Below are 27,916 nucleotides of genomic sequence, written 5' to 3'. Positions count from 1 at the left end.
TGTGTTACAGTGAAAAAAGAACTCAATTGAAATGACTTAAATCATAAAAAGAATTTATTAAAAATCAGGATTAGAATAAGCTTTAGGATTGTTTCATCCAGCTTTTGAACCATGGACTCAAGGACACATTTTATTTCCATTTCTTGTTCTGCTTTCTTGATTTGACTTTAGCTAATGGATACATTGGCCAGTAATAAACCAGACTACCTCCATCTTCATTCATATCCAGTAAGACATAAAGAACAACTATATTAACTTAAAGGCAATAGTTTTGAAGTTCATCAGATTGGCTCTGGCTAGATTACTGCCCAATCCTCAATAGGAATATGGAGTATCTTTTTTTGTTTGTTTGTTTGTTTTTTATTTTTTTATTTTAACATTTGTTCCCCCTATTATTTATTTTTATTCTGTATGTTCTACTCGTCTGTTGTCAAGGTAGATAAAGGGTGCATCAGATACAAGGTTTCCACAATCACACAGTCACATTGTGAAAGCTTTATCATTATACAATCATTTTCAAGAAACATGGCTACTGGGACACAGGTCTACATTTTCAGGCACTTCCCTCCAGCCTCTCCATTACATCTTGACTAACAAGGTGGTATCTGTTTAATGCATAAGAATAACCTACAGGATAATCTCTCGACTCTGTTTGGAATCTCTCAGCCACTGACATTTTGTCTCATTTCACTCTTCCCCCTTTTGGTGGAGAAGGTTTTCTCAATCCCTTGATGCTGAGTCTCAGCTCATTCTAGGTTTTCTGTCCCATGTTGCCAGGAAGGTGCACACCCCTGGGAGTCATATCCCATGTAGACAGGGGGAGGGTGGTGAGTTTGCTTGTTGTGTTGGCTGGAGAGAGGGGCCACATCTGAGCAACAAAAGAGGCTCTCTTGGGGGTGACTCTTAGGCCAAATTTTAAGTAGGCTTGACCTATCCTTTGCGGGGTTAAGTTTCATATGAACAAACCCCAAGACTGAGGGCTCAGCGTATAGCTTTGTTTGTTCACACTGCTTATGAGAATATCAAGAATTCAACTTGGGGAGGTTGAATTTTCCCCCTTTCTCACCATTCCCCAAAGGGGACTTTGGGAATATGCAATATCTTGACTGGCTTTTTCTAGGTATTGCTTAGGGGATGGGCAGGTTGGGGTAGAAAGAGAGGGAGTCTCATTTTCCAAAGGAGATTATGCATGGACAAAGAATGGGTAATTAAATAACTACTTGAGTGTTTCACTCCAAATATGAAAAGAGAAAATATATATACTGCGTTAGAAAATATCTATGAGTGATGTCCTCACTTCAGCAATAGCTTTGCACTTCTGCTGCCAGATATTATTTGCCAACTTGCTTGCCTTTACATAAAGTCCTGAGGCTAGGTGGAAAGCTTTCAAATGCTGTTCACACATTCAATGTATGACTTCTTTATCTTCTTCTATTTGGATAAAAAGCCAGTGAAAGGAGTTATTGAGCTCTTGGGGAAAATGAAAATGTGATTCTGAATTTCTATAAAATACAACTTCTTAAAATCTGAGTTGAATTCTGGTGCTTTCCCATGAGAGGCTCTTGCATTACTGTCAGATAGATCTTCTGAGACATTTTTTTTCCTTTATGTGTTGGCGGTATCAAGCCTCCAGTTTATCTGAAGGAGGTGCTGTTTCCACCACGTGAGAATTTGACGGCAAGATGAACACAACCTGTGAAATCAATCAGAACAACAGGATAAGTCTGCCACATTTCTACTTCCCTGCCCTCACATCTTCCCCATACAGTGCCACCATTATCAGAGCTTACTCCTTCTTCTCTCAATATGGTCTCAAGACCAGTCTTGAGTCTTGCCTTTCTCAGGCATCCTGTAGATCAGACTAAATATATGACAAACTTTCAGTAATGGCTCTTAGCATAAGATGGCAATGGTTGTTGCTCTAACAAGTGGATCAATCTTATATTTGGCTGGATAGTGCCCAACAAGTTGGGTGAACCAATATGCTCAGATAAATATGGAACTCATCATTCAAACCAGGCTTCTCTCTCATGATGCTGACAACCATATATCCCAATCGTAAGGCTGGCAACATCTCAAATGTTATTTAAACTACACTGGCCCAGAATGGCATGATTCATCAGGAAATCAGGGAAATGTGGGATCTTCTTCCACAAATTCAATGTGAAAACTAGGGATGCAGGAACCAGGAAGAGATAGAAACTTAGGCGTCCATGCCCCAAAGCCACTGCTCATCTCCTGGATTCAAAGCAGGAGATTAATGAGAGCAAAATTCCCCAGCTCTGTCTGTAACTACTCTAGGGATAGACTGGAGCCCAGGCCTAAATGGCTACGATTAGGTTACTAAGGAGTTTGCCCTCAAGCCCAGATGCCTCGTACAATGAATATAAGAACTACAAAATCATTGGGAATTTCTTTGAGACTCACTTCTAAGATCTTATAATGTAAAAAATACACTAATAGAGGGAAGGTGCTTTAGCCCATCTCTCTTTGGTAGGGTTACTGGGGCATATGGTGCAGCCCAAAAGCTCCCAGAGAAGGAAAAGAGGTACTCTTGAATAGAGATCAGCACCAGAAAAACAGTCTCATCATACCATTATTATTTTATTATTTGGCTGGGCATTTTGCTTGACTCTGGACTTCTGAGTAACTGGAACGAATGAACAGCTGCCTGGGTTTTCTATCTCCACTCCCTCTTCCTGGAACCCTCAATCCTTGGAAAATATTCCTTCCCTCTTCTTCCTAGAGCCTTTTGATCTCTTCTCTCCTTCCATTTGCCAATCTCCTCTCTCTGTGTGACATTCTTTCTGCTCAGTAGCCAGGATGATCTGCTTCAGGGCTTAGGACAAAGAAAGAGCACATATGCACAAATAGATACAGAATGTTGAAACCCTGATATTTCCCCTGGAATCCAGGGAAGGTGGCTATCATAGAACGTAGAATAAACCTGGCACTTTTGGGGGGCCTCTCAAGTGTCAAGAACTCTTTGCTCTGAACTCAAGAGGGGAGGTTCTTTGAAGGAGTATGAGTGAGTAGAAACAGCTTTACCTTAGCCATGGTAGTAGGCAGACTTTTAAAATGACCCTCAATAACTCATGCCTTTGTATGATCCACTATCCCTGTGTGTGCGTGGGACTTGTGAATATTATGGGATATCATTCCCATGATTAATTTACTAATAAGTTGATTCTTATCAAAAGGGACATGATTCTTGGTGGGCCTGACCTAATCAGGTAAGTCATTCCTCTCCTACTGGGCTCAAAGAAGAATTAGGCAGTCCTATAGCTGAAAGAAAATTCGTTCTGCCATGGGCATAGAAGAGGATCATATGCCTCGAATGAGACTACAGCCTGATTGCAGTATAAGACCTAAGCAGTTTAGGAGTTGACTCCTGACCCATGGAAACTGAGAAATAATAATGTATATTGTTTTAAACCACTAAGTTAATGGGATTTATTTTCCATGGCAAAAGCAAACTTACACAAGGGAAACCCGATACTTACATCACCAGGGTCACAGCAGGATACTTTGCATCCAAAGACAGCAAGGGACACAGCAATGCAGAATTCCAGCACACTTAAAATGAGCACGAGGCTATCAATACCCTAGGACCACATGTGTAACAAAGGAAAGGAAGGAAAGGAGATGAGGGAATGCCAGACTTGGGTCACAGGTTTCAAAAGAGAAAAAAACACTGATCAGGGGCCAGAAAAACCGGCTCCTTATTGCAGCCACATCCTTGGCCAGTTCTTGACTTGTTGAATATCACGTATCCTCCAGTTTTCTCACTATTAAATCCCCACCCCACTCCCATCCATTACTTTCCAGTAATATTGTGTCCATAGGACGTGAAAACACTTTAAAAGGGGATCATAAAGAGAATTGTCATGTGAATCCTTTCAAACACCAAAAATTCCCTATAACTGATACTGTCATATAATATGATCTTACATTTTAGTAATTGTAGGCAGAATACAGATCTCCAAAAAGGTCCACATCTTAATCCCAGAACCTATGAATGTGTTAGGTTACATGGCAAAGGGAAGTTAAGTTGCAGATGGGAAAAGGTTACTAATCAGTTGATTTTTACATGGGGAGATTATCCTCTATCATCCAGGTGGGTTCAATTTAATTATAAACATCCTTATAAGTGGAAGCAGGAGGCAGAAGAGTCAGGGTCAGAGGTAGATTTGAAGATGCTGTACTGTTTTCTTTGAAGATAGGGGAAGGGGCCATAAGGAAAGGAATGCAGGCAGCCTCTAGAATCTTGAAAAGGCAAGGAACTGCTTCCCCCAAGAGCCTCCAGTAGGAACATAACTTCCCCAGTACTTTGATTTTATGCCACTGAAATGCATGTAAGACTGTCTGCCCTACAGAATGGTAGAATTGTAATTTTGTATTGTGTTACACCCCAAATTTGTAGTAATTTGTTATAACAGCAATTGGGAAATAGTGCAGTAATGAACACCATGTGAGCCCGCTTCAGGGACCCAGGCTGCAGCCAAGACATTTGGTCAGATTGGCTGGACCTTGAGCAATATTCTTATGCCTAATACTATTACTCCAAATTGAAACCTCACGTTCTTTGGTTTAAGAATTTAATCCTTTTCTCTCCACGCACAAGGGATAGTCCCTCTGCTCTGGAAGAGCTCACAGGAAAAAGACTCAGAATGCAAGTGATATAGACTTAAGCAGGTCTTGAGAATATTCACATTCATTGTTTCTTCATTTGTTTATTTGTCCCTCCAACACATATTTATTTAGTTACCTCTGTGCTCCAGACCTTGTTGTAGGCACTAACGAATAGAGCAATAAATCAGACAGATACAATTTCCCCATCCTCAAGGATGTTACCATCTAGTGGGGTGGACCGGGGGATTGGCAAACTTTTTCTCTAATGCACCAGATAGCAAATATTTTAAGCTTTGCAGGCCATAAGACCTCTGTTGCATTTCCTCAATTCTGCCATTATATTACAAAGGCCATATATAATAAGGGGAAAAAATGGGTGTGGCTAATACAAGTGCTATGTCAATATTGTGGGAAATACAAAATAAAACCTTCCACAAGAAATTTTTAGTTTTTAAAGGAATTAAGGTTATTAGTAATTTATTGGAAATTAATTATAATTTCATCAAGACCTAGGCTATTTTTATAGTTTTTTAATAAAAGCCCAAGTGTGGCTGTTTCAATAAAACTTTATTTACTAAAACAAACGCTTGGCTCGATTTCCAACAAAAAGCAGCAAAATACATTTTTATTAGTTTGAGTCGCAGGAAGCTGCTATTTGTCTAAGTCAAGTATGGTTGATTATTGACAATTTCATATAAACTGTCCAAATGCTCTTTTCTACAAAGATCTCACCCTTTTCTAACTTCTTTTTATGATTATATTCAAAAGTAAACCTTTTGGTCCATTGTCAAGATATAACTTCTTTCCAATATGTCTGTCTTTTCCTCCCAAGAGTAATGGAGCTTAGGCAAGGTCTCCTTCTCATGTCTCCTAGACATGGTCTCCTAGGAATGGGCATAGAAATCTGACAGTAGATGTTTGAGCCCAGGAAGTAAGAGACCTTATCCTTAAGATCCCAAGGAGCCCTATAGTTGCCCTGTAGTGCACAGAAGGCAAAAATATGTTCACACAATTAACAAGACGTCATGGCAGCCTCCAAGAGAAATTGATGGAAATGAAGGCAAGACCAGCCATGTAATTTGATCCCAATGCAAAATGAAAAGGTAAGGACCTTTGCTAGAAAAAAATTTATTAAGAATTTCAAGAGAATTGCAGCAAAGTACTAAGCCAAGCACAGGGCCTTTGTAATTATGGGGCCTTGTGCAAATGTGCATGAAACCAGACCTTGCTTGCTACAATTGCTCCCTCTCACCCCACTTACCCAATGGCTCAAAATTTCAGGAAGTTTTTTTATCTACACAATATTGGGAAGTGGTAATTTGGAGACTAAAGTCTCTAGAATAGTATCTAGATGGGCGAAAGTGGTACAGAAAAGAAGTAAAATATAGAATGGAAATTGAGAACTTGCCAGGAGCAGGATGTTGAGGCCAGAAGTGATTAGCCTTGCAAGAATATCCAGGGATGTCAGAGGAGATACTGGGTTGACCATCCCTTGTAAGATAATGTTCAAAACAATTTTACTTCATTAGGGAAGCAGATGGGCTCATCAGGCTCCATCAGGAGGTCTTAGGGACATATAGGGACATCTGGGCTCCATTTTTAGAAGGGATAAAAGTATATGCTAATCCTAATGGATGTTGTGAATTAAACAAGAAAAATTATGCAAAGGGTTCAGCACAGTCATAGGTAGTGGGTATTCCAAATATAGGAGCTTTCTTCCCACACTGCCTGATCACATATAGAGGAAGAACAAGGAGCAATGTGGGGTGAAGACTTGCCTCTTAAATAAAAGATTACCCTATTCTATTTATTTCCAAGTTCCCAGAGTGATCCAGCAATTAAGGAATGCTGATCATAGCTATCATGAAAGCCAGGACTCCCATGACATGTTTCTACCACAGTACCCCATGAAAAAAGAAGGCACTCACCAGAAAAATGGATTGGGCCAGGTAACAATTTTTTGATATATCATCATTATGGGAACAGTAATAATAACGGTGTGCATGATCAAACAAGCTGACTGAATGGAATATGATCCCTAGTGCCGCAATGACAGAACTGGTGACATTCATGCCAAGGCTACTCTGGACCTACAAAGGGATGAAAACCATTTAAACAATCTAATAGCATCATCATATATGCCTTCATCAATCACTTCGGACCACTGGTTCTTCCCTATCAGAGTCCGTCTTCTTTCTTTCTTTATTAATGCAATAGTCTTCTGACATCTCTTGCCTTACAGTCATTCAGCTCTAATCTCTTGCCAATATGCAAATACTAGTCTGTGATTCCCAAATCCCTTCGATGATTCTGCCCGATACATGAGTTGAGCTCCAATCCCCTTAGCAGGGCTCACAATGGCACTGACACTTCAGCTGGACAGACGTGACTACCCATCTCATACCACATCCTGCATCAGATTGCCTGTTCATACTCTAAATGCTGTTTACGTCTCATGCCTTATGCTTTTCGAGGATTATCTCCTTCTGCTGGTTACTCCTTTTCACACATTCTCTCCTCTTGGGTGAAGGTATGGAGTCCTTTTATAAGAACTCAATTGTTCAGGAAAGAGTAAGAGGGCTAGCATAGCCTTAGCACTCGGTACTTTCTTTTCTTTTTTTTTTGCTATGGACAGGCTCCAGGAATCAAACCCAGGTCTCTGGCATCGCAGGTGAGAATTCTGCTACTGAGCCACCATTGCACTGCCCACTCGGTACATTTTAATGAGTATAGCTAGGGACATGCTTAGGGACGCAGGCTGAGGCCAGGTTTAGAAGGAACACGTGCCACAGTTTGATGTTTGTCTTTTGAGCAAAGAAAACTCAAATATGATCTTTAAGGAGGAAAAGAATTTTGATGAAATCTGGGCTTTGGTCTTTTATTGACTTTGTGATTGGTATGAAAGATGCAGATTTGCTTCTTCTGCCTTATTGTGAACTACCTTTGATTACACACTTAATCAAGATCCTTTATGGATACAGTTGTACACAATTAAGCAATCAGTTACTATTGTCATGTGCTGGATCCTAGGCAGCAGAGAGGGATTTCATATTGATTCCACTAGACATTTCTTCTAAGGAATTCTCTATATCTCTATAAAGAGTCTCTTAGCAACTACTTTGTCAAAATATTCAGCCACTTGTCAGTAATTCTGTCATGGGCTAACTGGTTAATCAATAACTTTTTAATGATCAGTCCAACCCACTAAAATTCTTAATATCTATTGATTTTTTTAAAAGCACACAAACAAAAATCTGTTTTCTACCCAGGCAGAATGATTACATATTAGATTAATCTTTCCTCTTTTGGTACAAAAAAGAAGAAAAAAGAAATATCACTCACCAGACCTTTAGTAGTTCGAATTCCTGCTGCAACAGATAAGGACCCTGAAATAATGAACTAGAAACGAGGGAAAATGAAGGTAAAATTTTAAACAAATATTTGAAATTATAATTTAAATATAGATAGACGTGTACAACAGATCCGTTATCTTAGAAGAAACACAAATGTTTGTAAATAACTATCCTACTCCCCCAGAAATAACAGAGAAATTATAACAGATGGATTCATGGGAGAATTTATCAAGCCTTTCCTGGTACGAAAATCTGTTCTACTTTTCTAGGGGACTTGAACACTATCAAGTCCATAGTATCAAAATATAAAGAAATCTCCCAAATTCCTAATCTGAACTAATGCTTATGTGTTGGTTTGAAGCTGTAATTACCCAAGAAAAGCATGTTCTTAAATTTAATCCATCCTTGTGGACGTGAAGCCATTATAAGTGGGACCTTTTGATGAGGCTACTTCAGTTAAGGGGGGGCCCAGCCCAATCATGAAGTATCTTAATCCTTTTACTGAAGTCCTTTATAAGTGGAATGAAATCCTGACAGAAACAGAGAAAGAGAGACAGAAAATAAGACGAAATCAACGAAACTTGGAAGAGAACAAAGATGGGCCAAGAGAGGCTACCATGCACATTGCAATGTGACAAGCTAAGTACAAAGAATCACCAGTAACCAGTTCTAGAACACCAGAGTCTTCAAGGAGAAAGCATTGTCTTGATGATACCTTGGCTGGAAATTTCTTTTAGCCTCATAGCCATAAACTAATAAATTATCATTTGTTTAAGTTGACCCATTTCATGGTATTTGTTTAAGCACCCTAGAAAAGTAGAACAGACTTTCGTATCAGGAGAGTGGGGTGCTGTTACTGCAAATACCAAAAGTGTGGAAACAGCTTTGGAATTGGGTAATGGGTAGAGGCTGAAACAATTGTGAGGTGCTTGCTAGAAAAGGCCTAGAATGCTTTGAAGAGACTCTTGGTAGAAAAATGGATGCTAAAGCTATTTTCAATGAGGTCTTAGACAGAAATGATGAATGTGTTATTGCAAACTGGAGAAAGGCGATCCTTGTTTAAAAATGGCAGAGAACTTGGGAAAATTGAGTTCTGGAATTGGATGGAAGGCAGAACTTTAAAGTAATGAGGGGAATAGTTAGCTGAGATTTCTAAACTAAATGTGGAAAGTGTGTCCTGGTTTCTTCTTGCCCCTCATAGGAAAATGTGAGAGGAAATGGATAAGCCAAGAACTGAGCCCCTGAGCACACAGAAACCAGAAATTGGTCGTTTGGAAAATTCTGAACTTCTGAAAAGTGAGGCCTCAGAGAACAGTGCTACCTGTGTGGTTTTAAGTGACCGCGGATGCAGTCAGCAATTTCCACGCAAGTCAGGAATAGAGGTAGTGTGGACCCCTGTGAACTACATGCAAACCCAACAAATTTGTTGTACAATGTGTATGAATGGAACCACTGCTGGCCTGGACTAAAAAGGACAGAGAAGAACACATTGAAGGAAAAAAATCACATCAAGATCTGGTTGATTTATTTCATGGTGTTTGGTTCACTGCCTAGGAAACTCAAACAACCTATCATGGTATCAAATTGAACAACCGAAAAAAGGAAATGAAAAGCTAATCTCTTTTAAAATTTCTATTAAACTTGCAAATAAAAGACAAGCAAAGAAATGTTTTCAAATTCCCTATGAGTTGATTATTAGAATATACCAGTTCATTGGACTCTAACAATTGGATAATTATCTTCCTTTTGGCTAAAATGGCTTGAATCAAGTCGATTGGATTCCATGCTTTAGACTATTTGCCCCTTTGAGTTTCCGGATTTGCTTTAGAACTTTGATTTTTTTTAATTTTTAAAAAATCAAATTTTAATACAAAAATTAAAGACTGATCCAGTGAAAGAGATTGATAAATTCCCTCATCAAATTTCTAATAACAAGACATAGAGATGATTAATATAAACCAAATCACCTCTGGAAAAAAATAGCAGAGAAAATCTGCAGCATAATAAATTAAATTAATTATGAACAAGTTTTCAAGACTCTTAATATTAAAATTTTATAATTTATAAAATCCATAGATTTAAGGAGAAAAATCACATGCTAAATACTATACATGTTGGCAAGATATTTAACACAATTCAATATTGTTATTGACTTATTAATAAAATATGAAGAGTTGGATTCCCATAGTAGGACAGAACATCTGCCTCAGCCCAAAAATCTTCATAATGTTTAATGGGGAACAACTGAAAACATCTCCTTGGAGACAAAATCAAGACAAGGATGTCCACTGTTATGCAAAGCTGTTCATTAGTATATTAAGCAATAAAAATTATACAGGAAAAAATTCAAAACAACTTTTTAAGTTGATGTTATGATTATGAATTATATTTGAAACATTCAATAATATCAACTAAAATAAATAATTAATAAAAACATTCAGTGAAGGCAGATAAGAACAGCATTATATACAGAAATTTCTATACATATTATAACTATCTGTGTGCATTTGAAGAAAGGATTAAATAAAAAGGACCTCTTTTATCATAGCCAAAAATGTATACTGTATCTCTGAGGAAAAACTTAATGAGGAATGCAAAAGATATATATGAATGAACCCTTTAAAGTACACAAAAGAAAACTTGAATAAATAGATTTATGTGAGGACAATTTGGTGGGATTCTGGCAAAGGACATTTAATTCTCCTGGAGAATACAGAGGACCAAAATAAAGAGAACTTTTTTTATTTCTTCTTAGTCTTGGAATTTTTCCTGTTGCTGAGTACTTCACAGGTGAGGTTTGAAAATAAGGTTGAAGGAATAATTGAAGGTAGCAGTACAAATGTTTCACCAATTAAGCAAAGTGCTTATTTAGTGGGATACACAGTATGGTCTGAGTGATACTTTAGTTTAGAAACCAAGCTTGGGCAATCCTTGGTAATCCACAGAACATGTATAAGAAGGCACAAACCAAATAAGCTGGTTTCCAAAGTGGACTTGAAAAGGAAATGATAATGGAAGCAGAAAACTAGATGGTTGGTTAGACAGATGCAATTCTGGAACTAGATTGGCCTTAGTTTGAGCCCTGATTCTTTTATAAAATAGGTGGGTGACCTTGGAAAGTTACTTCACCAAAGTGCCAATTTCTTCCTCCATAAAACAAAGATAATGATAGATCCTCCCTCAGAAGGTGGTGGCAATTGTTTGAGATGGAACTGTGATAGAAAGCACTTAACAGACTGCCCAGATCATAGTAGATTTTACTAAGAAACTACTATCCACATTAGTAGTATGAGATATATAAAGTATTATGCAACTCCTCAGAAGTAGGACAGGCATTTGCTCTATTCTAAACTTTGCACATCTGCAGATATTGGCAAGGGGGAGAGTAAAGCCAACTCCTAAACACTAAACTATCTCATTCTCAACTTTGTAGAGGTAAAAAAAGAAAAATGAAACTTCAGAACAATTGAATTGGTTCACTGATTCCAACATAAATCTTGTTCATAAATGTATTTCTTTCTTGTCAGTAGATGAAACGTGATATTTCATTCTCATCTGTGCTATCGATTTGTAGAGAACAGTTTTTGTTTTGTTTACCTTTTGGGTTATGTTTACATTACCTTAAATTTTAATTTTAATCTTTAATTTTAATGGTAGTTATTGTTATTAAAGTTAGGAGACAAAATTCATCAAACAGAGGTTCCATTAACTCAGCTAACCCTTTGTGATAGGCCAGACACAATAAATTACCTGCATACCAGCCACTTTCTTTCTTCTTCCTTACTAACAAAACACTCTTTGCTTAGTGTCCCATGAGCTACAAGACAGGGTAAGACTCCCAGTAGGGGGAAATTTGATTAGTCCACGCCAACAATAGCAGGTTCATTCTCATTGCCTGTAGTTGATTCGGGAATATGCATATAAAATATTTATGGAGCAACACAATGTTTCAAGGAGTTTGCTAAGGTCTGACCAGGGTCCTTGATATGAACTTGCACCAATAACTTAATCAATTCTGAAAAGGTCTTGCACTGGGCTTATTATTATAAAATAATTCATGCATTTAGTGTTTAAGCCATACTGGGCAAGATCTTTGGTTATGTGCTGCTGTAAAATATCCTAACCCAATATATATGAAATATTTAATCTGCCTAGTTTCCTATGACTTTCATGTTATTAAGTCCACTTTTAATATGAGAAAATTGAGTCAATAGTGGTTAGATATATTGCTCAAGGTTATAGAACAATAAGGTAGAATTGGGATATGATTCCAAAACTCAACTATTAACTATGCTATGTTTACTCCAATTATTGAAAAGGACAATTGCTCTACTCACCATCACTGAGCCCCACAATGTGTATCCCGTGTACACTGAAAAGGATTTGTACTGATAATATGGAAAGGTGACGGTAATCACGATTATTCCGAAACTGATCATCATCAGGGCAATCAGGAGCTGAACAATCTAGAAATGAAGACAAAATTAAAAGCTGATCCACTTGCACAGAAATGGTGCCCAAGCCACCCTATGTCCAACCACCAAGTTACCCTGCCCCCTTCTCAATCTTCTGAAATAAACAGATGCCTGTCTTGATAGTCTCTCGTCATTTTTGTTCCATATAAAAACTATGAGGCAGAGTTCTTGCCTGCCATGCCGGAGACCTGGGTGCATTTCCCAGTGCCTGCCCATGCACACAAAACAAAACAAACACAAAAAACTATGGCTTGTATCCTACCGATGAACTCTACAATTACAAATAAGATCTCGCATGAACTACTTCAAAGGTTTGATCTTATACAAAGAGTCAATCATAGAGAGGTGTAGGAGGAAAACTAAAATAGCATACTATGGCTTATAGTTAACAGGAAGACGTCAACAGTACCAAAGTAATACCAGGGATAAATAATTGGGAGGAGGGGCAAGAAATGAGGGGAAGCTTTGATTTGATATTTGGAGAGGCTGTGTTTACCAGTTGTCTCGCTGAACCAATGAAAATTGGCTTTGGCTAAGATTGACAGTGCTGCTGATGGTACAACCAAGTGAGGTCACTGGAAGACATGATCTGTTTATTTTGGACATTATACTTGATGCCCAAAGGATGGAGGGGCCAAAGGGTACAATGACTGAGAAACCAAAAGGCAAAATTAACCTCAGGGACAATGTGTTTTGCAGAGCAAGCCAGAAACAAGTGAATAATTATGCTCTGATTTCTTTCAGAAAATAGTTATTAAAAAATTAGAGCATAGATTGTAAGCTCTTATAGTAGCCACATTAAGTTCGAAGTTGTAAGTATTTTTCTGGACTCGGAGACACTGAGCTACACGTGTATAAACTGGTATTTCTCTGAAATTTTGAGTACCTCTGTGACACCTAAGACTCAGCGCTGGAGTTTGGCTGCTCTGAAAGTCAGCATTAACCCATATAATGATAATTAAAGTAACTGAAAAAGAGATCAAGCTTCAATTAGCGATACAATTAGGGATAAAAATGAAGCCCATCTGGCTGAGACTAAGGTAATCAGAATACAGGGTAAAAGATGATAGCGTATGTACTCTAGAATCTCACCTGCTATATGAGAGCAAAGGCAGAGAGATTTTTTGTGTCAGGAAATTAGATTTTCTGTAACACACAGTCTAAATCAACATGTCTGGATGGTTCATTTAAACAACCCAAACACATGGACCCCAGAACGGGAAGATGGTCTTCTCACATTTAGCTATATCTGCATCCCTCTTAGACTATAATGGGCCGATAATTAAAAAGAATTGGGAGAATCCCCTTAGTGACCAAAGAAAACAATATGAAACTATTAAACTTCCCTATCTGGGAACCCCCTACAAACCTCTCAAACGTCAGGGACTCCCAAGAAAATAGGCCAAGCCCTTGATTTTGAGGCTTGCCCTTATGAAGCTTATTTTTGTAGTGGAAAAGTTAAGACTACCTATAATGAGGCCTAAGAGTTGTTTCCAGGAAAGTTTGTTTGTTGTTCAGATGTGGCCTCTCTCTCTCTAAGCCCAACTCTGCAAGGAAAATCAGGACCCTCCCCACTACATGGGATATGACATCCAGGGGTGAAAATCTCCCTGACAACGTGGGACATGACTCCCAGAGATGAGTCTGGCCTTGGAACTGGGAGACCTATAGCACTTTCTTGACCAAAAGGGGAAAAGAAGTGTAACAAAATAAGGTATTAATGGCTAAGAGAGTCAAATGGAGTTGAGAGGCTATTCTGGAGGCTAATCTTATGCAAGCTTCAGCTAGATATTGCTAATTTCCTTGCTTTGCCAAACCCCAACCAAAATCATTCCTGTTAACTCTTAAGAACACCTAGGGCTCTAACTAAAAGTCTGTAAAAGTTTCATGCACTAAATTTACTTTCTTGAAACCTATAACCTCCAGAGGGTTCCTTGGCCAGATAAATTCTGAAACTCAGTAGGACCAGCCTCTCCAAGATTATCAACTCATTACATCCTCCTATTCTTTATTGTTGAAGCCTTTTCTCAACATGAAAAAGTTTTTTTTGTTTGTTTGTTTTTCTACAACTCCCCGAAGGGGACTTTGCAGATACTTTTCCACTCACTGATCGAATCACTCTGGGATTCATTGGGGCATCACTCTGGACAAACCAGCAAAATCTCATGTCCTACCTGAGATTCCAAGTACTTATGGCGTTCAATCAAACTATCTACGAAAGTTATTTAGGAAATGCAGTAGTCAAAATATAATTTTGTAACTAATAAACATTTGAAGAAGTTAGAATGGGTATTCCCCAAACATCTCTACAGATTTGGAGAAGATCAAAGGAGAGGGAGGAGTTATAACATGGAAAATAGGATGTAACAAATGAATATGACTCCTGAATATTGATATTTCCTTTAGCTTCCAGTGTTTGGGAGCAGCTAGAACAAAAAATCTGATATAGTGAAATGGTAACCTAACAAACTCTGAAATCTGTAACTACTTCACATACGATGGAATATCATGCAGCTTTAAGACAAGATAAACTTATGAAGCATTTAATAACATGGATGGACCTAGAGAACATTATGCTGAGTGAGTCCAGCCAAAAACTAAAGGACAAATACTGTATGGTCCCACTGATGTGAACCGACATTCGAGAATAAACTTGGAATATGTCATTGGTAACAGAGTCCAGCAGGAGTTAGAAACAGGGTAAGATAATGGGTAATTGGAGCTGAAGGGATACAGACTGTGCAACAGGACTAGATACAAAAACTCAAAAATGGACAGCACAATAATACCTAAGTGTAAAGTAATAATGTTAAAACACTGAATGAAGCTGCATCTGAGCTATAGGGTTTTTTTTTGTTTTGTTTTGTTTTTACTATTATTATTACTTTTATTTCTTTTCTCTATATTAACATTCTATATCTTTTCTGTTGTGTTGCTAGTTCCTCTAAACCGATGCCAATGTACTAAGAAACGATGATCATGCATCTATGTGATGATGTTAAGAATTACTGATTGCATATGTAGAATGGTATGATTTCTAAATGTTGGGTTAATTTCTTTTTTTTTTCCGTTAATTAATAAAAAAAATGTACTTTGAAAATTATTGCTTTTCCTTTCTTTTTTTCTGTACATATGTTATATTTCACAATAAAAAATGTTAGAAGAACTGTAAACCTATGAAGAAGCAGGCGCCCACACAAATACCTGCATATGTGTGTTCACAGCCCCACAATACACAATTTCCAAAAGGTGGGGACAACCTAAAACGGCCACCGTAGTTGATCAAAAGCAAAATGTGGTCCGTCCCCCCGGGGACTATCATTCAGCCATTAAAAGGAATGCATTTTTATTCCTTGCTTCAACGCAGACGAACCTCAAAAACACTTTGCTGAGTGAAAGAAGCCAGACACAATGGGTCCCACATTGTATGTTTCATTTGTATGAAAGGTCCAGAGTAGGTAAATCCATACAGACTGGAAGCAGATTAGTGGTCGCCAGGGGTTGAAGGATGAGAGAACAGGAAGTGGCTGCTTCAGGGGTACAGGGTTTCTCTTTGGGATGATGAAAATGTTCTGGAGCTAAACAGAGGTGGAGGTGGTAAAACTGTGAATGTACCAAAAATTATTGAATTGTACACTTTAAAATGGTGCATTTCATGTCATGCGAATTTGACCTCAATAAAAAAGCATCCATCAGTATATTAGAGACTGCTTTCCTAAGAAAATTTAAAAGGAAAAAACCTGTGGCGATAGTAATTTACTAGAATCATCTCTTGTGATATCTTTCTTTGCTCCAGTGCTTCCGAGTAACATCAAGTTTGTGCCAGGACTCAGCCAGAGCTGCTTTACTGATGCCCATGAAGCGACCCCTTCCACAGCTGTTGTTGTACTTTGTCATATGCTCAGACAAGGGAGAACCAGGAGTGTCGTGGTCAGGTTCATGTGTCAACTTGGCCAAGTGGTGGTACCTGTTTGTCTGGTTGGGCAAGTACTGGCCTGTCTGTTGCAATGAGGACGTTTCATAGAATTAGATCATGAGCACATCAGCTGCATCCACAGCTGATTCCATTTGTAATCAGCCAAAGGGGAGTGTCTTCTGCAATGAGTGATGCTTAATCTAATCACCGGAAGCCTTTTAAGGAGGATTCAGAAGAGACAGGCTCTTCCTGTTTTGGCTGGCGAGCCTCTCCTGTGGAGCTGGCCCAGACCCTCCATCGGAATCGTCGGCTTCACAGCCTGCCCTGCGGATTTTGGACTCTGCATTCCCGCGGTCACGTGAGACACTTCTATAAATTTTATATTTGCCAGTGTTCTCTGTTGATTCTGTTTCTCCAGAGAACCCTAACTAATACAAGGAGTTAGGAAGCAATTCTTCCAGAAAGGACAAGTGACCTGAAGGAAGGCGAGTACATATTTGGAAGAAAGAGAAAAGAGCAAATATGACATTTCCCTAGGGTCTGGGTCTGAGAACAGGATTGTGAAGCCAGGGGTAAAATATAGGGGAGTTTCAGTACAATTACCCCATGATATTAAAGTGGTTTCAAAGTATCCACAATGACTTTTTCCCAGGAGTTGAAGCTTGAGCTACATATAAATCTTTATATCTACTGATCAACCTTTCTTTCTTTACACCTGCCATTCCTTTTAGGCAAACTCACCTGAGACTGCGAAGCGGAGATATACAGAAAGGACAGAAGAGTTTTCATTCTCTGAAGTATAGAACTGTCTAAGAAGATGTCCCAGGAAGAGATAGGAACAATAGAAAGCCATCAGGTATCAGGAAGTTCTCTAAAAGGTTAACCAGCTAGCCCAACACGGACTTTTCTTTGCTACTTTTTTATGCTGAAGTTAAAGATAGCTGTCATGGATGACCCACAACCCTTGGATAGATATGAAGTCACTATATTTTAAATGCAATTAAATTAGAAGCATGATCTAATAGCATACTGTACCACTTTTACGTGATTAGCATAAACATCAAATGCTGATATCCCCAGGACTGGTTAACGTGTAATGATGTACTATTTGCTGGTGGAACAGAGTAAGTGGCATTAGGTCTGATTAACTATAAGTTTGCCTTATCATTAGTCTTCACTCCGATCCACACCTGACGTACCCCAAGAATCTTGGGATCTGCTTTCAAGAACTTCTCTGACTTCCCTTTCCATAGTAATGGCTTTACAGCAGCCAGCTGCCCCAGCTGGGGCATCCCAGGACCAGCTTCTTGTGTGGTCTGTTCCATTGCCTTCAAGGATGTCCTGGTAGGAGAAAAGAGGCCACAATAAGAAATACAATTTAGTATGAGATCCTGGAAATGACGAGAGGGGCACCTCAAGGCAGATTCTTCCTTACCATTCCCTTCCCATATTATAGCAGGGAATGTGCTATAAGGACATCTTCACAAGAAACACATACACCAGGGCCATAGAAACAAACATCACTTTTAAGGAGATGGGAGTGGGGTTGGGGAGAAATGCCACATGACATCGAGATTCTAGAAACTCTTGAAGAGAAGAAAATGCAAACAGAATTGTGATGAATATTCCCTCAAGTGAGGTCTTCGATTTCATATCCCAAATCTGTACTCAGATTTGATCTGTATCCCTTTTATTGCATATTCCCTTGATTACAGTCATTTTTCCCTTTGAAGGATAACTTTTATAAAAATAAACGACACAAGATCCTCTGAATTCCAACTTATTGTATGGTAATTTATAGTCCCTGCATTTTCAGAGCTGGAAACCTCTGCCAGGTTCATCTTTACGAAATAAGATTAACATAATCTGAATTTGCCCTGTAAATTCTGGACTTCAGGGATAGAATTTATGGTTCTACATCATATCTCTGGTAGCAAGAATTTAAATCTCTTGTCCTATTAATTGATAGCACAATATTGTGACTGTAAAGGGTTTAAATCCTCACTTGCCTATGCATAGCAAATATACATAAAATTGTTATTTATACTCTCACATCTCTTTCTCAGCTCAGCATAACAAATCCAATCAGGTTATATAGAGATAGATTTAAGCCACATAACTTTTTTTTACATGATTGCATATTCAAATATCACATGGTTCGCTCCCACACATTTTGAGCAGTGAAACTTGCTAAGACAGTGCAAAGCACAATTGATTTTGATACCATTTATACTTCATGGAGTCCCAAATTTGTAGCTGTGTGCTCTTTTATTGGTAGCACAATAGGCAAGAGTATAGTAGTAAAAATCTGCTATAGTTTGGGAAAAAATTCAGATATCTCTGTAAAGGATATCTTGTATATATTTATCTTCAGTAAACCAGGGGAAATACATCATTAGTAGGAAATTCTATCAGCAGAAGAAAGAGGGGGCAACTTCAGTGATAGAGGCAAAAAAAACATAAATGTAAAAACTAATATTTAAATTAATTTAATTTAATAAAATTATTTTAACGTGTTATACTTTTAATAACATGTAAAGTCAAAATTCTGCAAAACTATAAAATGAACTGTACTAAATGGCAAATCATAGTTATAAGCAAAGTGAAATTTAAAAAAGTAAGAAAGAAATGAATAATTCAATAAAAAAATAAGTAATGTGAATGAGATTGAAATGGGTAAGATCAGGACTTAAACATGAGACAAGCAAGAAGTGAATGTTTCTTTTTCTCTTCTAGAAAATTTCAAGAAACAATATGAAGAAAGAGAATTATAACTCCATTGTGCTATGAAACTAGGAAACGACTGAAAATCTCTTCAAATTAAATGAAATGACTGTCAAAAAAAAGTGAAAATTAAATGAGGATAAATTTGGGAGGAAATGTTAAAAAGTATCAAAGAAACGGAATATCATAGCCACAGACTTAAGAGTGCAATTTATCAAAGATAAATGGTGTCTTAGGGTGTTAAACAAAAATTACTGTTTATTATCCTGGGAAATGGAATGCATCAGTTGATAGCTGTAGCTGTACTGATATGTGGCAAGCAATCTGTCCCTGAGTGATTTATATTCAAATGTACAAAGATAGAAGCAAGTATCCTCTACATAAATTTCCAAGAAGTTTCACAGATTAGGATTAAGTAAATTTATCAACACAATCAAAGATCACCAATTGCACAAAATTAAAAAAAAAAGTTATGAGAGGCACCAAATGCTTCAGATATTAGAATCATCAAATACTGATGAAGTATTTCATATGGATGAAAATATTCAAAGACATAAAAATGGAGTCATAAAAATGAAAAGGCAAAAGCAATATGTAAAAAATAGCATACCAAATTGCAAAATAACTTCTAAAAAACTAAAAATATGTTAGAAAATAATGTTGAGATAAAAAACTGGATCAATGTGTTAAATATCAAGGAGCAGCTGAAAAGAATATTAGTGAACATAGATGAAAAATCTAAAAAATTATCTAGAATGTCACTTAGAGTGACAAGAAAATAGTGATATTGGAAGAGAGGTTGAAAATTTAGAAGGAAAGAATTAGAAGTTTTAAATGTGTATAATTAGAGTCATAGAAAGAGAAAGATAAAAAAAAGTAGGTCTTATTGGCAAGATTTGAAAAGATAACTACATATTTTCCCGAACTGCTGAAATACATAAAACACACAGAAACAGGAAATATATTGAATAGAATATTTTTTAAAAACTATATTCAAATACATTATAGTGAATGCATAAAATTGCAAAATATAAAGATGATCTTAATAGTAAAAAAAAGACAGATTATATGTAAAGGAATGGCAGTTACACTGATGACATCAATGGGAGCCAGGAGACAGCAGAAAAGTATCTTTTAAAGGGCTGAGAGAAAATAACTATAAACCTAGAACTTTTTATTACTGTGAAACTGTGCATTCAGATCACGGGTGAAATAGAGGTATTTTCAGGAATTACATGAGGAATGAATAACCAGAACAGGAAATTAAGAAAAATGGTTCCATTTAAAATGGCATCACACAGAATAAACTATTTGGAAATAAATTCAACAAAAGAAGTGCAAGACTTGTGCCCTGAAAACCACAAAATATCACTGAAAGAAATAATAGAAGATCTAAATTAATGGCAAAACATTCCACATTTATGGAATGAAAGACTTGATGTTGTTAAGATGGCAATTATACTCCATAATTTGATCTACAGATTCACAATAATCCTATCAAAATCCCAGCTTCCTCTTCCCACACATTTTCAAGTTCATACTAAAATCATACAGAAATGCTAAGACACCCAAAAGCGTCCAAATAATGTAGAAAAAGAACAACAAAATTGGAGGACTTACAGTTTTTTATTTCAAAACTTATTACAAAGGTAATTAGACAAGATAGTATGTTGCTGGGATAGGAATAGACGTATATAAACATATTAAAGGATTCAGAGTCCAGAAATGAACTCTTCCATGTATGGTCAATTGATTGTCAACAAGGTGCCAAATAGAATTAAACGGAAAAGAACAGTCTTCAACAAATGGTTCTGGGACAACTGGATATCCACATGCAAAGAATGAAGTTGGATCTGTCCTCATACCAAATGCAAAAATTAATTCAAAATGAATCATAGACCTAGATGTAAAATCTAAAACCTTATAAAACAGAAGAAAACATAGGAATAAATTTTCCATTGAGGGATGGGAGAAAGAATATGGCACTATTAAACTTTATCATCAGGGAATCCCCTGATACTGTATCAAACATTAGGGACACCCAAATCAATAGGCCATGCCCTTGATCCTGAGGCTTACTCTTGTGAAGCTCATGTATATAGCAGAGAAGTTTAGACTACCAATAGACATGCCTAAGAGTTACTTCTGGGGGACCTCTTTTGTTGCTCAGATGTGGCCTCACTCTCTCAAAGCCCAACTCTGCAAGTGAAATCATGGCCCTCCCCATTTGTGGGACATAACATCCAGAGGTGAAAGTCTCCCTGGCGATGTGGGAGATGACTCCCAGGGATTAATCTGGCCCTGGCACCATGAGATCAACAATTCCATCCTGGCCAAAAGGGGGAAAAGAAGTGTAACTAATAAAGTATCAGGGCAGAGAGGGTCCAAATAGAGTTGAGAGGCTACTCTAGAGGTTGCTCTTATGCAAGCTTCAGATAAAACTTGCTACCTATCATAACCTGTCAACCCCCAACCAGGGCCATTCTGCCAAGCCTAAAGAACACCTAGGGCAATATATAAGATTCCACAAGGGTTCCATGCACTAGAGCAACTTTCCAGAAACCTACAACCTACCAGGTCCCTGGAAGAGATAAATCCTGAAACCTAGCCCAGCCTCCCCAGAATATCAGATAGTTCCATCTCCCTACTCCATACTAATGACAGGCCCTTCCAATATGAAAAATGTAGAATTGCCATAGCCCAAACACCCCAAAAGAGAGGAATGAAAAGATCAAAGGTGATGGTAGAGTTATACATAGAAGATAGGATTTAACGAATGAATATGAATGCTGAATCATTAAATTGATATCTCTTTTAGTCTCCAGTATTTTAGAATAGCTACAAGTAAAAACCTAAAATTGTGGAATTATAACCCATGTCAAACTCTGTGTTCTACAACTAATTGTGTTGCTGTGCTTTGAAATTTATAGCTTTTTTGCATACATGTTGCATTTCACAAAAAAAGAAGGAAAAATGTCAATTATGATGATAAAAAAATATTTAAGTCCTCTAGCCTCCTGTATTATAGAGCAGCTAGAAGGAAAAATATTAGAGGATCATTTGATAGGCCATGACAAACTCTGGGATTTGTCCTGTAACTACTTGTTGAAGAGTGCTTTGAAAACTATTGCTTTTTTATTTCTTTGCTTTGTATATATGTTATACTACACAATAAAAAAGTTAAAAAAAAAAAGGCAGAGAAAAAATGTAAAAGTAATGTAAAGTAAAACTAATTCAAAATGAATCACAGACCTAAATGTAAAGTCCAAAACCTCATAAAACAGAAGAAAATGCAGGAATAAATTTTTCATGTTGTTGGTATGGGCAATGGTCTCTTAAATGTGATTCCAAAAGGCTAAGTAACCAAAAAAAAAAAAAAAAGATATATCCAGTTTCATCGACTGAAAGCTAAACACTTTCCTCCTTCAAAGGATACCATCAAGAATGTAAAAGACAACCCACAGAACTGGAGAAAATAGGCAGATAATCTGAATAGGTATTTCATCAAGGAAATGTACAAATGGCCAATAAGTACATGAAAAGATGTTCAACGTAATTTGTCCTTGGGGAAATGCAAATCAAAACTATTCACACCCACTAACATGATAAAAATAAAAATAAATATGAACAATAACATGTGTTGATTAGAATCTACAGAAATTGGAACCCTCCAACATTGCTGTTGGGATTTTAAATTAGGACACCCATTTTGGAAGACAATTTGACAGCTCCTTAAGGGGTTAAAGACAGACTTACCACATGATCCAGCAATTCTACTCCTAGTTATACACTGAAGAGAAATTAAAACATGTTTCTACAGAAAGACTTACATATGAATACCCAGAGCAGTACAATATGCAGTAGCCAAGAACTGGAAATCTCCCAGGTATCCACCAGTGGATGAATGGATAAACAAAATGTAGTATTTGAGTGGAATATTATTAGGCCATGAAAAAGAATGAAGTTCTGAAACAGGCTACAACATAGATGAATCTCGAAAACATTATGCTAAGTAAAAGTTGCCTGCCATAACAGGCAACCTATTATACAATTCCATTTATGTGAAATGTCCAGAATAAGCAATACTATAGGGTCAAAAAGATTTGGAGTTGCCAGGGGCTAAGGCGGAAGAGAAATGGAGAATGACTGCTCATGAATTTCTTTTGGAGGGTGATGAAAATGTTCTAAAGTTGAATAGTGGTGATGGTTGAACAATTCTTTGAACATACTTAAAAGCACTGAATTGTGTCTTGTAAAAGGCAAAATGTATGATGTTTAAATTATATTTCAATAAAGCTATTTTTTTTAAATTACATGGTAAAAATATACCCACTGTTTGGTGAAGATCTAATATATAAAAATATATATCTATATTTAGGGAATCCAAAGCACCACAACTGAAAAAACCTTAGAATAAATAATATTCAGAAAACTCCCTGAATACAAGATAAATATACAAGCAAAATACCTTTTTTCATTTATCCAACTGTATAGTGGATCGTCTTAAGCAAAAGCATTCTGGAAATATATCACCTGGATTTAAATGGAAGTTCAGTGCTCTTTTCTCAAATTGCTTGATCTCCTTGTTGCCTGTGTTTCTGTGACTCAATAACATGGCTAATAATAGCACATTCTACCTGTTGTGAGAATTTAATGAGATAAACATGTAGAACATTTTTAACAATGCATGTCACATAATGCATGTTAAATTCATATTGACTGCCACTAGTGTTGTTACTACTGTTATATACCCATTTTCTGGATTGACATATAAAACTTAGACTTCCCCTAACACTTCAAGTCACTTAGGGGCAGGTTAAAGAGAACATTTATTCCTGGCATCCTCCCAACCTGACCTGCTTCTGTCTTGGGGGAAGGAGAGAGGGAGAAGAGAGGGGCTCATATATTATGGGTCAGAGTGTGCTATTCATGGCACCTTGGGGTCAATGCTTGAGTACTCCTCTCTTTTGCAGTTTCTCTGTTTCTCTTGGAAGACTTAGATGTGTCCTCTGCTTTCAGCTCTCATTGAATAATCTAGATACAAGTCTATGTAAAAGGAGGCTGAGACGCCCTTTTCCCTTGCAGTCTCTGTTCTCATGCCAACAAGGTTGTGACATAAATAACATATTATATGCCACAGAGAAGATATATTCGGATTGCTCTGTACAGTTGAGTATCGTGAAAAATCTAGATCTGTAGGGAAGACATAGAATAAAATCGGAGACCTTCATTTTTGCCTTTAATTTAATCCACCACCTCCAATCCAGCTTTATCTGGGAGAACTGCCCCAGCTCAACTGAATTTTAAGTCATTATAATACATCCCATAATTTTATCTTTATTGAGCAACTTGTCCCAGTGGTGGGGGTGGGCTGGGAGAAGAGTAACTCAAACATTAGAACATTCAACCACTTATAGAGAAAATACCAGTCTTTTTCAAGTTTTCTCTTTTAAAGAGCCATATTTACATACAATAAGTATGTAAAGGAGATTATCTTCGATTCCTCCAAGTTGTCTCCAATATAGAGTAGCTAGAGCTAAAGGTCATGAGAACCATAAGTGAGTTACAGGGGTCCTCTCTAAATGAAAGTATCTGTCATTAACTCAGTCATCTTCTTCTGATGTTTCTCACAACTGTCCTTCAATTCTGGACACTCCCTTCACATCTCCAGACCAAGCCACCACCCTATTTGGGTGGGAGCATTGCCAAACAGAATCCTTATATTCTGTTTCCACTAATGGCCCTGTATGTCCAGCTTATTCCCCACTTTGTAGCCAGAGCAATCATTTTACACTGCAAAGACAATCGTGGCACTTCCTTACAAATCTTTCAATGGCATTCCACTGCCTGTAGTATAAAGTTAAAATGCCTCAGGTGGTTGATGAGAGAAACTCTGCTACCTCAGCCCACATCTATTACCCCATCCTAACCTTGAAACTCATGTTTTTTTTTTTTTTAATTTTCAAAGCCTCACATCTCTTTGATTTATTTCAGTTCTTCCAAATCAGCAATCTCTATCCTATAGTGGGGATTTTTGCACTTGCTGAGCCCATTGGCAGGAATGCCCCACAACCCTCCCAGAATCACCTTGCAACAAAAAACCCTTCCTGGCAAATGGTCTTCTCAAAGATCAATAGTATTGCATAGCCTCTGCCTCCCTCACACAACTCCTTAGCTCCCCCACTCCCTCTACATGGCTTACTCAATCTCGGGGACAGTTTATGAAATCTGTATTTTCTTCTTACACCATAGAGCCAACATTGTGGTAAAGGTAACCACAGTACTTCTTCCAATCCAGTTGAATTTTCACTTCAGGGTATTCATCTCTAATGCAAAGTGGCCTCCAAAGTGATCTCTTAGACATTCCTTCAGACCAAGGATATAGGAAATGTGGGTCCCATCTTATTAAACACTGTGGTGGTTCTTCCTGTACATTTAATGCCTTTCCTTTAAGACTGCAAACTTTTTCAGGGGAAAGATATTTTAGAAAAATAATGCTTTCAAGTGACCTTTGCAGTCTTGCTGTATTTCTATGGTGACACAAGTCAGGTTCTCATGTTTGCTGCTCTCTTTCCAAGGATTGCAGGCCCTGACTTCATAGAACTGCCTCCTACCCTCATGTTCTAGTCTACCAAAGCTGCCCGAAAGCAACATACCAGAGATGGATTGGCTTTTAATAAAAGGGGATTTATTTATTTAAAAATGCATAGTTCTTCAGAGGAAAGGCAGCTAACTTTCAACTGAGGTTCTTTCTTACATGGGAAGGCACAGGGTGATCTCTGCTGGCCTTCTCTCCAGGCCTCTGGGTTCCAACAACTTTCCCCGGGGTGATTTCTTTCTGCATCTCCAAAGGCCTGGGCTGAGCTGCAAGTGCTGAGATGGGGTATGCTGAGCTGCATGGGCTGTGCTACATTGAGCTCTCTCATTTGAGCGTCCAACCAGTTAAATCAAACATCATTCGTTGCAGCAGGCACGCCTCCTAGATGACTGCAGATGTAATCAGCAACAGGTGAGGGTCACAAGCCATTGGCTCATGTCCACAGCAACAGAACTAGACACCTTCACCTGGCCAAGTTGACACCTGAACCTAACTACCACACCTTACTCTCCAGAAATCTGTATATAATGACCTACAGCAGCTAAGTTCTCCGTGGACAAAGATTTGTGCTTATGCCCCAGAGCACCACTTCTCTATGTTAAAAGGCCAAGGAAACCAAAGCAGTAGAGAATATTGTATTGGGAGACATTTTTTTCCAGGTTGTAGAAGAGTCTAAACTTCAGTCTTACCACATTGTCAATAAACATTGGGTTGCCAACAGCTAGAGTGCCATTTTTTTAAACATATGGACAGAAGTGAAGAAACTAGAAAATCTCTCCTCCTTCTTCTAATGGCTCCAGTCTCTTTGTAGATTCACACAACCAACAGTCTTTTGTTTCTTTATTTTTATATCATCATCCCTTCGTGGTCACAATTGCCAAAGTATGAACAGGAGGGTTGTTCAAAGGGCCAGCCTCTCCTTTGCAAACATAAGACATGAAAAGGAGGCCTGAACCTAGATGCTTCGTTGGAGGATGTGGATGGTGATGGAGAAACAATGGCTTGTGGCACAGGAAAGGTATGGACAAGAAATCAGGAAGCCTGGGTTCTACTCATTTCTTTTACTGACATGTGATATTGGGCAAGTCATTTCTCTTCTCTGGGTTTCATGTACCTCATCTGAGGAAGGAACGGGTTGGGCACAACTACCTCCAAGTTTCTTTCTGATCCAAGATATTAAGAAGTCACACAGTCTCTTTAATTAGTTGTCTTGCTCAAGAGAAGCTTTAGTTTATGGCTTGGATTTCTAGTGGATGGTGCCAAAGACAACTGGAGAACTAGATTAGGTCACAGTCTTTTCTTGGAGGCCAGTCTAAATGCATAAAACTGGGGACCCTACTTTTGCCCAATACCACATCCCCAATTTCTGCATGTGGCAGATTTTTTCTTAAATGCTGAATTATATAAATAGTATGCCTGAGGCAGAAAATAAAGATCATGAAATAAGAGATATCAAAAGTACATGATATAATGAGTCAACAGTTTATAAAATCGCTTTTAGCTTTCCAAATAGTCTGGAGATTTAGAGAAAAAGTGAAACTTCTCAGCATCCAGCTTTAGCCTTTCAGAGCCCTCCTTTATCCCCATCTTCTGCAGCAAAGATCATTCCCAAAGCACCCCCAAAAGTACCTTTAAAGGTTCACTCAAAGTGCCCCAACCCAGAATACCAGCTTGTGCCTTCAGAAGTGGACTCATCCTTTCTCATTCAACACTCAAGGATCTTAGAACCCCAGAACCAACTGCTGGGAAAAGCCATCAACCTAAAACCTAGAAAGGCAAGTCCTTAAACATACCTTGCTTCAAGCCTGCAGTGTCTGCTATGTGCCTGATGAATGCTACAGGAGGCTCTGGGCAAATGCCTCACAGCTCTTCTGTCCAGATATGGTCACCTTCCCCCACTCCACACTGTGCTGAGCTTTGAAGCTGCCTTCCTCTCCTAGCAGTTTTCTAAAATCCAAAGAGAATTTCTGAGAAGCATAAGTAGTTCCTTTTTTCTGTCGGAAGTGCAAACTGATTTTGCATCCCTAATATGGGTGTAGCTATCTATTGTGAAATTTGCTGAACAAGTAGTGGATGCCTCCTACAATCTCTCACATGAAAACAATAGTAATTACCCCTGACTGATGTAAGCGGACATCAGTGGCTGAGCATTTGTTGTGTGTCCTATTGTGCTCAAAGGTCTTTAAATGCACAGTCTAGTTTGATGGTTTTAGATACC

General features: G+C 37.9%; 1 protein-coding gene across 1 annotated transcript; it reads right to left on the bottom strand.

Moving 5' to 3' along the window:
- Positions 1 to 69: 69 nt before the first annotated feature.
- MS4A4A (membrane spanning 4-domains A4A) lies at positions 70 to 27,638 on the bottom strand. The gene is made up of 7 exons (XM_077114997.1): positions 27,492 to 27,638; positions 17,576 to 17,717; positions 12,323 to 12,451; positions 7,975 to 8,031; positions 6,561 to 6,722; positions 3,504 to 3,605; positions 70 to 1,693 (listed from the first exon to the last, which is right to left on the bottom strand). Exons 2-7 carry the CDS (start codon positions 17,699 to 17,701, stop codon positions 1,622 to 1,624), a joined length of 648 nt encoding a protein of 215 aa, XP_076971112.1. The 5' UTR covers positions 17,702 to 17,717; positions 27,492 to 27,638; the 3' UTR covers positions 70 to 1,621.
- Between the last annotated feature and the right edge of the window lie 278 nt (positions 27,639 to 27,916).

This window comes from Tamandua tetradactyla, chromosome 9, assembly GCF_023851605.1.
Source record: "Tamandua tetradactyla isolate mTamTet1 chromosome 9, mTamTet1.pri, whole genome shotgun sequence".
Lineage (NCBI taxonomy): Eukaryota > Metazoa > Chordata > Mammalia > Pilosa > Myrmecophagidae > Tamandua > Tamandua tetradactyla.
This window is presented reverse-complemented; position numbering and strand designations above follow the sequence as displayed.

Excerpts from the sequence above, each read along its gene's own strand:
- MS4A4A (XM_077114997.1), bottom strand. The coding sequence starts at position 17,701 with ATGGAACAGACCACACAAGAAGCTGGTCCTGGGATGCCCCAGCTGGGG. Across the intron at positions 12,452-17,575 it reads CAGATCCCAAGATTCTTGGG|ATTGTTCAGCTCCTGATTGC; the intron begins GTACGTCAGGTG and ends CTTCATTTCTAG. Across the intron at positions 3,606-6,560 it reads TGGCCCAATCCATTTTTCTG|GGTATTGATAGCCTCGTGCT; the intron begins GTGAGTGCCTTC and ends ATGTGGTCCTAG.